The sequence below is a fragment of the Melanaphis sacchari genome, unplaced genomic scaffold (assembly GCF_002803265.2).
Source record: "Melanaphis sacchari strain LSU unplaced genomic scaffold, SCAv2.0 Contig20_pilon_pilon, whole genome shotgun sequence".
Lineage (NCBI taxonomy): Eukaryota > Metazoa > Arthropoda > Insecta > Hemiptera > Aphididae > Melanaphis > Melanaphis sacchari.
In genome coordinates, this window is record NW_020271042.1 from 7060954 (window position 1) to 7074231 (window position 13278).

Consider the following 13278-nt stretch of genomic DNA (forward strand, 5'->3'; position numbering starts at 1 on the left):
TATATATTATTTACCTATGTATGTTTCATGCAGAAAACATGAACGACCAAGTATTATGAAAATATATTATAACATATTCATCAGCTGTGTAAGAGACGTAGGTATACACGCAAATGTGGCAGAAAATCGTTTTGAATCGATATCGATTTGATGGGCGAGCATATAATATTTCAGAAGCCAAAAAAATGGAATATATTTGTTAAAATTTTTACTCAAAGAAGCCACCGAATGGGAATAACAGTCATTCAGACATTGCTAATTAGAAAATTTACGGAAATTAGACGCCTTCACTAAACATATCACTTCTTGCGACGTCATTTGCAGAGTGTATAATTTGATTTTTTTCAATTTGAATAGCAAAATTGCAAATCAACAACCTGAATATTCTTAAGTGTGTTTATATTCTTAAATCGAACATTTTTAAACTATTGCCTCGATGAATTAGAAAATGGAAGTTTGTTTCTTTCTACCGTAGGTACTACTAAACTACTCGAACCCACTTGACTACCCAAATTACTATACATAGTACCGTTATATATTTTAAACCTTGACCGTTTATGCTAAAATTTTTAATGACAGAAATATATCATATATTATATACATCCGTATACTTGCAATATATATATAGACTTATTGGTGCATATATACATAGTATGATAGAACTTTACAACTCCCCAGGAAACCCTGTAGTAAATCTAATTTCACCCTCACCGTATAAAAGCTAGTCGGAATCACACGTTGAGGTGAACGTGTGGAGTGGGTAGGACTTCAACGGAATGGAGGTGAGGGGCGTTTCGATGGATAGGGAAATATATATATATGTATGTGAGTTTGTGTGTGTGTGTGTGTGTGTGTGTGTGTGTAAGTAAAGTCTTAACTATTTATTACCACGTTTAAATAATAATAACGCGTGCTGCGTTCGGTACGACGACGAGAAACACATTGACGTGGGGTGCGGTGAGAGGTGCAATGTATGTATGTGTGTGTGTGTGTATGCGAGTACTGGAAAGGAATGATAGAGGAGAGGGCCAAGTACACCGCTACTACTCGCACGTAAAGGTATATATATTTATTATATACATACATACACATATACACCGTAAACAAGGCATGCGGCCTCGCTATTGATCCAGCCCCGGGTCACGGCCACCCCCTCACCCCTATAGTGCCACGACCGAGTCCACTGAACTCCGCCGCCACCACTACTATCGCTACACGCTCCCGCGATCCCCAGAAACGTCTCTTCGATTCCAACGCCATCCCATCCCTACACACCTGTGCAATAACCGCTTAATTCGCCTGTTTCCCTCCCCAATTATTCGCATTATAAATAATTATTATATGCTTTCTTATAATACAGTAACTAAACAAAAGTCATCATCACTATTGATAATTTATAATTATATTAATATAATTAAATACATCAATGCGATATCACACTCCTCCATACTAGTATACGTTATAGGTACTATTATGATTTTATATTTATCAACTTTGTTTACACGCGTACTCGTGTCATTCCGAAAACCGCCTGAATGGACCCAACGTCATGACAAATTGCCGGCAAACACGTACAATACAACAACGGTGTTCGGCGCTCACTGGTACGAAGACGATTTCCTCCTCCCACCATGACCCCTTCGTTGTCACGAGTGTATGCACGTGTGTATGTCAAATATCGTGACTAATGACTAGAAGGAAATTTTTTTTATATACTTCACGCACGATTAATAAAATAACATACGAGTAATATTATAATACTGTATAATACTAATAAAAGTACACTATTATTATTATTATGATAATGATTTACGACTACCATTATTACTATATTTATTGCCACACTACGATTACAATCCTGTATCCGAATCTAAGAGATAGCTCATTTGAATAGACTTAAGTCGATTGTGGGACGACGATTTTCGTATAGCTGTCCTGCGTTTTCGTGCACTACTTGTGCGTCCCTTTTGCTCGTTTTCATACCCGACTTGATGGATAACTCGGAGGACGTTGCGACCCCTTACTGTGTGACATACGATGTTATTATTTTAGAACCCCACGGTCAAATACGCCAACTAACTTCTATCTCATGATCATAATTATATTGCAAAACAAATCGAATAATCATTAAATAATAATAATCATTAATCACAATAAAATTATAATATCATATTCATATAAAAATATATTCATTTTAACTTTTTTCAAATATAGTTTTACTATTTTTATGATAATTAATTAATAATTGATATAAAATAGATAACTGGCATAATAGTAGTTTAAACTACAACTTATGTACATATCATGACAGTCGTGTATCATACTGATAAATTAATAGTGACGTGACATGATAGTTTCTTGGATTTAATGAATTAATTCAAACCATAAAAAACATAGTTCATATCCAAACATTAACAGTTTCGTGAAACTAGCTGGTGCGGGGATGGCATTTTTATATGTTTGTACAATCTACACATCGAGATGTCGAACCTATATTTAAGGTGACTCACTTAAGCCCGTCATTTATGCACCATAGCGTGAATGAAGCTGCCTTGTAATTTTCGATCCAATTTTTTTTACATTTGTATGATATATGTTTTTATTTTTTTCTATCTCAGTCGACAGTCGCATTTTCATCAATCAAAAAACTTTATTATGTAATCAACGACAGTGCGTACTTCGTGTGGTTTTTGTTCAGGTTATCTCATCCATCAACATATTATACATGTAGGACATGTAGGTAGTATGATTATCACCGAGCAAATATGAGAATATGATGGTGTATTCAATGAAAATTATTTTTTGAAAAGATATTGTCGTTCAAAAAGAAATTATATAATTTTTATATCCACCAACATGGTATAATCTAATTAACTATTTATTTATTTAATTATTTATTAATTAATTAATATTATCTAATTAATTTCTATTATTATCTAAAGCGGCACGACGATAATGACGATGAATTGAGCACCGTCGTATACGTCGTATACAATCATAATTATATACGTTGTTTACGCGTCGTTTATAAATTTAATTTTTTGCTATACCAATATTTTTGGTCAGCCCTTGTTTTCAGGTTTTTACCCAACAATATATTATATATTTATGTAATCTATCTAAAACTGCACTTATATATGAGACAATTACTGACGTATGTCAACCCATGGTGGGTTACTCACTATAGTTTGGTATCTGAAGGATTTCGACAAATGTGTTTGGAAGTAGGGTATTTCCGCCTTAATTTCGTATACCGCCAACCATCTATTACATAAAATATACTTGTAATATAAAATATATTATCATTATAATAGTACACCTATGTATGTACAATATACTTTAATCTCTATGATACTGTAAAAAAAAAAAAAACACTACGAGATAGGTACATAGTACAATATTGTGTATACATAATATTATACGACGATGTAATAATACTCACAGACCCACATACTTTACGGTACATCATATTGTAATAACTTTGAAAACATCCGGCATAAACGTATTAGAAAAACGATTTTTAACGAGAAAACCGCTGTTTCGTAAGAATTATTATTTCGCATTAAAATTCTCGGCTAAATATAAGCGCATAACCCTAGGTACACTACAATGAATGTATTATTAAACAAAACACGCTTAGCAATGAGCAATGTATATGTATTGTATAGTCTATACTCGCAGGTCATATCATACATATTATATTCAATTCCATATGTTAAAGAGGATAGGAATTTTGATTACACTGAAACGTGTAATTTTTTTAGCAGTATTTAACTACTTTATATTAAACTATTAGATAACTGTGATATTAAAAAAAAATACTTTTACTTCAATGCGTATAAGCACTATAGGCTGTATGTATACATTTGTAACGGAATGATTACAATAGTTTTTTTTCTCCCCAATAGGAAAATAACAAGAGAATATTAGAAGACAAGTTTTCACCCCCGCGGGTGCAAAATTTGTTTAACCGGCACTGCGTATACATACGTAAATGTATTTCGTATGCCATTTGCCCTACACTTGTCACGAGAGGTTTGTGCAAATACTTTGTATTACTTCAGCAGCGATCGTTGAAGAGCGATACAGCTTTTATTCTCTTTGTATGCACATTTCTCCAACATCAACGATGATACTTGGCCTCTGGATTCGCACTCATCTTCTCCAATCAATTGCAGGCTCTTCGAAATTTAACATAACGTCCGTGTCTTTCTAGAGATTCCTTTCGCATTATTACTCGTTATTATAATATGTTGGGCTATACAACAATTACACTTCCGTTAGAAGATTTTGGTTGTCAGCGAACTATTTCGTACCTGCCTACGTAAATAAAATTATAGACTATATATTTTATCAGAAAATCGTTGTCGATGTCACCACCGTTATTATATTATTATGTTTGAAAAGTATAGTATTGAAAGACATGATGACGCTGTAGTAGTATTATATGACGATTATTATATTATTTTTATTCATTATTATCTTGCGTAAATCCCTTTTCATTTACAAGCTATAAATTACATACATAAACACGTTAAAATAATAAATAATTTTGTCTTTGTTTAAGTTTTTATTTTTTGTTTTTAAAATTGGGTTATTTAAAAATATGAAAACGCGAACGCGATGAATGAAAAAAAATCATTTACCTTCCATATGCCTTCTCTTATAAACATCAAATGTTTAATTTTTTTGTCGTTCGACTAAAACATGTGCCGTATACATCGTAAGAACGCTTTGTTTACAAATACGGACACACATGTGCGGAATTAAAAAAAAGTCCAGTTTTACTCGAAAACGAATTGCATGTTCATACTATATATACCTACATCGAAAACGCACAAGATCATTATAACGTATGAATAGACCGTGCAGATGTTAAGGCGCGTTGTTCGTTGTGTGAATGGTTCTTTAATACATGGATGTGTGTGAAATCTTTACGTGCGTGATTTAGTCCCGAGGAAAAAAAATAAATAACACTTCGAACCGGAAAGACAGTTTTGTAAATAGACCCATATAAACGTAATCGTCACAGTTTACAGGATGATATGTCGCCTATCTGCTTGCATGTTGCCCTGCAGCTTTACGCCCGTGCGACTTATTACCATCGATATATTTTGTCGGTCGACTTAATCTCTCCTCAACCGAATTGATTTTCCTCAAATATGACCAAACTGCTGCAATGGGGTGCGACGTTTACCGTTTCGCAAAAGTCGATTTGTTGAACCAATAACGTTGTATTACAAGTATAATGCACTGAAATTTTAAATCCTGTAATCGTTCGATGTATAACTTTATGATGAAGATACATCATATTGTCTAGTGGACGTAAATAATGGTCCATTCTCGTCAAAAATTGAGTTTACGGGCATTTCGTATCCGCGAAATATGAAGATAAGGTATTTGGTCCCAGATGTATCATTGATTTATAGAACATTTGCTATCTTTATCTATAATATTTACCTAGCTATATGAAAAACTTGATTTCAAATTTAATAAAATAATACACACATAAAATTTAAGATTAACTTATGCATCTATTCCCCCCCTCAACACGTCTAATCTTTATTAAATATTAAATTTTTGACATATATTACAATGTTAGTTATTCTGCATTCTTATTTATTTTTTATTGCATTGAATGTTTTTGTATTATTTTAATTTTAATGTTAAAGAAAAAATAAATTAGAAATAAACTAACTTGATCCAGAAATATTTGAGTAATCTCTAAACTATATTATTTTATTCTATTTGGTTTTACCGATGAAATTAATGAAAATAATGATTTGATTACACAGAAACCATAGTTTCTTTAGATTACATCTCCTAGAGAATAAATATTCTATCTTAATAAATATTTATAGAAAACAAGATTCTTCTAGATTCGTGTATAATATACAATAACTCAGATGTTATAATTATCTTGGATCTTATGCATTGGATTAGATCACTGTTGAGAATATTCAACATTTTGGCTCCGGCTTTTATTGCCCGTTCAAAATTTTCTCATGAAATAGATATACCTATTCTGAAATTAAAATTGCTCGTGAATCATTAATTCAGTTGTACTGGTGTACCACAGAAATAAGTTTGTAAATATAAATAAAGAGTGTTATCGACTCGGCCGTGGCCGGTTGTGTTGATAACGCCGTTACCATGGGCACGCCGTCAGTAGTGGCGCCCTACCCCCCCCTCCACGACTTCACCGCCGAGGCCACCAAGCAAAGCTCCATTTTATTTTATTATTATATTATATACTACCTGGTTGCTTTATACCACCGCCACCACCACTCTGTCATTGATGTCAATTTTTATTCGTCTACCTGTGCGTGTGGTGGTGACGATGACAGTAAAAAGAACTGCAAGGTACATGTTTTTTACATATATATATATATTATGTATAGTTTCCACCCGAACGCCAATCCTATTGCTCGTCGCACCATGATCACACGCCCAACATACGAGTATAATCTATTTACGGCAATTATTAATTCTGTATACACTCGAATAAAAAGAAAAAAACATATCATAACTATAAAATATACGTTATAGTCACGCTCAAAGCTAAAGTTAAATTTTGTTAGTATGGCTAAAACCCTTTAAAAAATGACATATCTAATCACGCTTCCTACTCTGATACGTGCACAGTCAACAGACTCCATTAAAACGTATTTTTGTATTAAAATAACGCGCTAGAAACTATCGCACACGTAGGTATCCTATTGTCGTTTTACATAATATTATATAATTATTATCATACTTAAACTAGCTAAATCATTTTCAAAATAATTTCCTCTTTTAGGTATGTGAAATAAATGTCATAATTTGCCATAAACAAGATTCCTGTATATCCAAGACTTTATTATTATTGATGACTGTAACTATTACATTACCATACATTTTTTTACACGTATTATATTATGTGCAAATTTTTTCAAACATACGCTGAAATATTATTAGAATATAAGCTTTCTTTTTTTAAAAGTTAAAACATTGACAAATTAATTAAACTTCACAAATAATATTAGTAACACGAGTAGGTATAGGTATAATAGTTGCATATTTTTTTCTAAATTTACAGTTATATAAATAACTGTATTTATTGTATAAGAACTGTAATAAAAATGTATTATTGTTATTGGTTATTGTCAATACCAAACCGTATGACTATTTTATTAAAATTCAAGTTTATTCTGAAAAACTTTTTAAGTTTTTATGTTAAATTCGTTTGCAAATTGAATATTTCATTCGGTACTCAGGAGACCAAATTTCTGTATAATATATTTCTATATGAACTTATAAAAATGTTTATATATTCTCTGTTAGTTGTAAATTTTTCCGCCTTGCCTATAACGTAGCGCACTGTTATATACATCTATGGAACTAGTCCCTTCCCCACCTAGTATTTAAACATTCCTGGGGCCTCTTATTTTTCCTCTTTCCAATGGCTCTTAAAAAACACCCGTGCCCTTAGAGAGGTACCCTTCTCATCCACGACGTGTATATGTAGATACGCGTACGTGCAAAGGGGGTATATTTGTTGTATTATTATTATTATTATTATTATTATTATTATTATTATTATATATTTTTTATTTTTTGTTACTCCCCCAGTCGAGTGTTTCTCTGTCCCGTAAGACCTTTCGGTGGCTCGAAAAGTCACGAAACAGCCACCCCGTACTTCACCCGCATGACATGGTGATGACCTTTAAAAAACAAAGAGAACCAAAGCACTACCCAGGGGGTTTTCTTTTGTTTCTTATGAAATGCACTTTATATACAGGGTGAGATTTGCTGACATAAAAACAACAAATGTATAACTCCAACTATGAAAACTACATTTACGGCAACTATCTGAATATAAATATTATTATTAATTACTGTGTTTGTTCGTATGAACATATTCAAACAAGGCATTTTTATTTATTTTATTTTTTTTTGAAAAATGCTTTTTGTTAATTTAATTGACATTTTGTACAAAACATAATACCATAAAAAATAAACTTCATTGTTGATGTTGTATACTGTATATATATTTAGAATTCCGTATACTTTGTGTGTGTGTGTGTGTGTGTGTGTGTGTGTGTGTGTGTGTGTGTGTATGTGTGTGTGTATATATGAAAGTGAAAATGCGCACCTATGTACGGAAAATCCAAATTGTATTTAACTTAATGGAAAATCGCCGTCGGGAAAACCGGAAATTACAATTGTCACGCACACGCTGTAGTGGACACGCAAGGGCGGTTCCTCGATGGGGTTTTAAATATGAAGGGAGCAAAATTGCTCGACAAAAATTTTAGCTACTAACACAACTATTGTTTCACTATAGTCAGAATCTAACGAATTTATTGTTTTTTTTCCTAGGTAAGGACGTTATTTGTCAGTGGTCTACCAATGGATGCCAAGCCACGTGAACTATACTTGCTGTTTCGAGCTTATGAGGTAATATAAAAACTTTATAATTTAGTATAAAATATGTAACACTAATATAATTATGAACTACAACCACGCAAGAATCAATATTACTGAGGTCATATGCTATGTATATTATTGTTAAAATTAAATTTTTATCAATAATGGTTTCCAATTTCGAATCACAAAATAATAAACTAAGCTTTCTTAGTTTCTTACATATTATAGAATTTTCAAATTTAGAATTTATTTTGTCTATATAATATGTAGACACACATAATGTGATAACTATTTGTATGTAAAATAATAATATGTATGTGTGTATATACATATATATTTATTAAGGTGTATTGTATATATTATACTGAATTAGTTTTATTATCTCTTCATAAATATTACAAGATTAAAAAGGATTTAACATGTTTAACATGTTTTATAATTAGAAATTAATTATTTATCAAGAATGTAATAATCAAATGAAATATAGTTTTATAATATTATAATATTTATAGTATTATATTATATTATACATAAAAATAATAGGTATATTATAAATATAACGTGGATACTTTTCACAAGACAAGAGTCGATAAATTTGAATAAAATATAAGTATTGGTTATATTTCCTTATTTTCAACCAACTATAAAAAGCTTGCAGATTTACTATAATATTTTTGGTATATATCATTAAATACAAAATGACTATTATAAATAATCTGTACCTATTATTACTGTAGTAAATGGTGAGAAAAGAACTTTGAACATTAAAATGTCATTGAAAAATTTCAAATCTTCGTGATTATACGCTATATTATATCATATTATGTAGCAGTATTTTTATTTAATTGGATATTTACGATTGAAAAAATTTCACGAAAAAATCAGAGAATGAATGTAGATTCTGACAAAAATTATTTACCTACACTAGAAAATATATTTAGTTGTTCATAAGCTTTAAAAAAAAAAAAAAAAAATGCTATTTCCGGAAATTACTTCTGATATATTTTATTGAGACGCTTTTTGTTTCTATGTAGTTAATTTTACTTAAAAACATATAAACGCATATAAACTCGTGCATGATAATGTAAACTCTATTGATTTAATAATCGTTGTGTTTTATGACATGCATCTATATGTACTTCCTATAACATAAAATTAATTTGGAAAATTTGATTTAACTTTACACCAAAAATAATGTTCCAACTTATAGTTTTAAAAACTTCCTGCTAACTACTAAACAAACGTTAGATCATCAGAAGAGCGTATACTATAATATTATATACATTAATTAAACACGCCGTAGTTCAACTAAAATAGCAATATCACAATAGGTACATGGTTTCAGTAACTTGAGCTATATTATAATACGTGTATAAAACTCAAATAAAATTAACAATTATATTAGTCCATAATAACAAACCAAATAGCTGTGGCGTGGTTATATAATAATAAATAAAAAAAAAAAAATCATTGCGTAATGTGCATATTATTTCACAATAGTCTATCTCTGAGAATAGGGTGGAGGTGTTGTTAGTGACTTAACACCCTCAAGGCTTTAAAAAATAACAATATCTAATTTTAAAATATCAACATTGTAATAATAGGAAAATAAATAATTTCACCCTTATTATTTATTTTTATTTAAAAATAAAGTTAATATTTAAATGATACAAATGTAAGTTGAAAATATTTAACGTAGCGGCTCGTTTTTATCTGCAGCGTACTGCTTATACCAATTAAATAAAAAATAAATAAATAGAAAAAAAATATTTTATTATATAAATTATTAAAATAAATATATTACCTCTTAAGTTATGGATTTATGACAACTGTATTTTTTATGAAATTTCTGTTGGCAATAATGTACTAAAAAGATAATTTTACCAACATTTTTTTTTCTAATGTAACCTCTTAAACATATTTACAAGGGTAATCATATTAATTATAATTTAATGGTTGATATACCTATGTAATGTGAAGTTTTAGCTATAAGTTATAAGTATAATATTCTTACATAGTCAATCATATATTGCGATTGTATATTTTACTTTCAGAACATTAATATAACAGTTTTTTAAATTTTTTATATCAAATCGGGTTATATATTTATACTAACAATATCTAAAATCGATAAAAAATATTAACCCCTTTTACTTTCTTGTCAATTTTCACACTACAGCATATCCCTGCCATATCGATTCGATTTAAATTATTATTATGTTTTTAATCTAATTTTTATAATATCTAGATAAGAGTATTAAATTTTAAACGTTCTAAAATCATAATTGATTTAGTTATTAAATTTTGTTTTATGCGCAAGTTATGTATTTTAAAATACAATTTAACCTAATCGCAGTTATACATTTATGAAAGAATATATGAGATTTGTCTCTGGCGGCATTTGATTGGTCGTATACTGTGAGCTTATGTAAATTTGTCTATATAAATTACTGTGGAAAAGCCTACGTTAATTGTACGCCTTTAGAAATTAAATTTAGTTTAATATTTTTTTGTAAATTAATTTACTTATTAGTTATTATCTGTGCAGAATGTCTATCGATGACTGAATATTTTTTTTTTCAATTACAATTGGACAATCATCGAAGTACACTACTGCAGGGTAACAGATTATATATTATAATACTATAATCGTTTGAGCATAAAATATAATCTAATAATAAATTAGTTTAGCTGCAAACGTCGAATAATATCTTATAACAGCGTCGATCGTTCGGCCAAACTTCTATTTTAATATAATATTGTAATGCGCGAGACCCCCATGGGCCACGGCACGAGGCGGCCTATTGCGGACCGTGTCTAGGCAACGGCCGAACTACAAACCGATATAATAACCATTTGAATTCGCGTGCAAAACCGTACTACGAACTAACGTGTACTTTAATGAATATTACGCGTTTATGTTTTTGAACTCAATACTCTCGCCCCCGATCGTGCAGGGTACCTATATAATATTTATTTCGGGCAGGTTGAAATGCAATAATAATCAGAGTCGTTAAAACGCGGTTGACTGTTTTCAAGTAATCGATGTTCGATTCCGAGCTCGTAAGACGCAGACAGACGCCATTAATACGTCCGTGTCAATTCCCCATGCGCGAATACTACGCAATTGCTTTTTGAAGCCATTTGACATCGCGTAGACCACTTTTAAAAACGATTTTCGTGACGCACCGAAAATCGTCGGCGGTGGTGTCACACACGGCCGGATTTGAAACTCGAGTCACGTAATCTCTGCCCGCGAAAAAAAAAAAAAAAAAAAAAACCAATCATAACACATACACGATTGTCAAACATAGCAATACTGATAATCCGACGAAACAATCGTGTCGCCGCACTTGCGTTGAACAATACTTAGTGCATTGCTTATATTCATAATATTTTAATACCTTAATAACGCGTCCATTTGGTAGGGTCGCGGCAGTCCCAAAAATTTATTACGCCGATACCATCCAGTGTTTTATTTGTGTTTGATGAAACTACGCGGTTTTACGCGAGATCGACGCGCCCTCTACGACACTCTTTCCCATCGTTTCGAATAATATTATTTCCGTCTTAAAAGATGTGTACATGGTCTCAAAATCGTAACTATATAGTATACATATATAGGTCATACGCTGTGTACGCATGTATATTATCTAGACTTCCACACTTGGCTTCGCCAAATGACTACAACTCGTTTTCCGATTGGTTTATATATTGGATCGTTAAATAGGTTCTCGATAAGCGCTGTATTATTTCTTTGATTAGTTTTGACGCGTTTAATTAAATTTCTTTCCGGCTTTATAGCATTCGAATTATTATCGTCCTATTGTTGTATTAAGTGACACATGGCGTCGACACGAAACTGTATTATCGGAACCAATTTACATTATTGCTATCCATGGGTACGTCTGTTTTTAAAATGATAAACAATCAAATTATAAAATATATTATGTTTACCGCGTTGAAGTAATTTATTTATTATCAGCAGTCATAAAATAGTGTCTGATTGTATTTCTTTAGCGTCGAAACGCATTCCCTCTGCACACCCTGGCGCGAATTCTTCGATTTTCTCGGAAGTCGAAACTATAAAGCTTACAACTAAAATATGCAAATTCATAATATGGTCGATTGGTTTTTAACAATTTCTATGTATAAATAATAATATAATATCTGCGAACAACACGGGAATATTTAAAATATAATCAACTCGGAAACAACGTTTTTGGATGTTACATAATATAATAAATAAAGCACTACGCCTTCCAATCGTAAAATAATATCATTCTTGGCACGCCGACACTGATGTTCGTTTTTTTTTCTTTTTTATACGAAATTGTGAAATTGACATTCATGGCATATGATAAATATAAAAACTCATTCTTATTCGATCCGTTCTCGAAATCCTTTGCGAATTCGATAGTGCTACAATCGTTAATGTGGTTCTTATCAACAACGACCGCACCACGATTCTTGCAATTTGTACTACAAATGTACGTACTCTCTCGTAACAACAATAAACGGTTCATCGGTTTTATTATCTTACAATGCGGTTTATTGTTGTTGCGAGTGGGTACATTTATTGTCAGATACTGCTGTCGTCGCATAATATACTAATGTTATGTTTTTTATTTATTCATTTTTTTTTTTTTTAGGGTTACGAAGGATCTCTGTTAAAAGTTACAAGCAAAAATGGCAAAACGGCTTCGGTAAGCACAAATATCTGACCAAATAAAAGTGTTAAAATCGTAGTTATGATATATTTTTGACATTTTCATTGTTTTTGCAGCCAGTGGGTTTTGTTACGTTCCAAACACGCGCTGGCGCCGAGGCTGCTAAACAAGATCTTCAGGTGCGTTTTATATTATGTTA

At 31.2% G+C, this 13278-nt stretch overlaps 1 protein-coding gene across 4 annotated transcripts in view; it reads left to right on the top strand.

The window, feature by feature from the left end:
- The window catches only part of LOC112593529 (protein couch potato), a 54815-nt gene that overhangs the window by 34341 nt on the left and 7196 nt on the right, over positions 1-13278 (top strand). For all 4 annotated transcript variants that reach the window (XR_003114601.1, XM_025337949.1, XM_025337948.1 and 1 more), the window contains exons 2-4: positions 8362-8439; positions 13062-13115; positions 13196-13258. Coding sequence is in view for 3 of the 4 variants with exons in the window: in XM_025337949.1 (XP_025193734.1) it covers positions 8362-8439; positions 13062-13115; positions 13196-13258 (195 nt within the window). In the remaining variant the exon portion in view is untranslated. The remainder of the gene's footprint in view (positions 1-8361; positions 8440-13061; positions 13116-13195; positions 13259-13278) is intronic.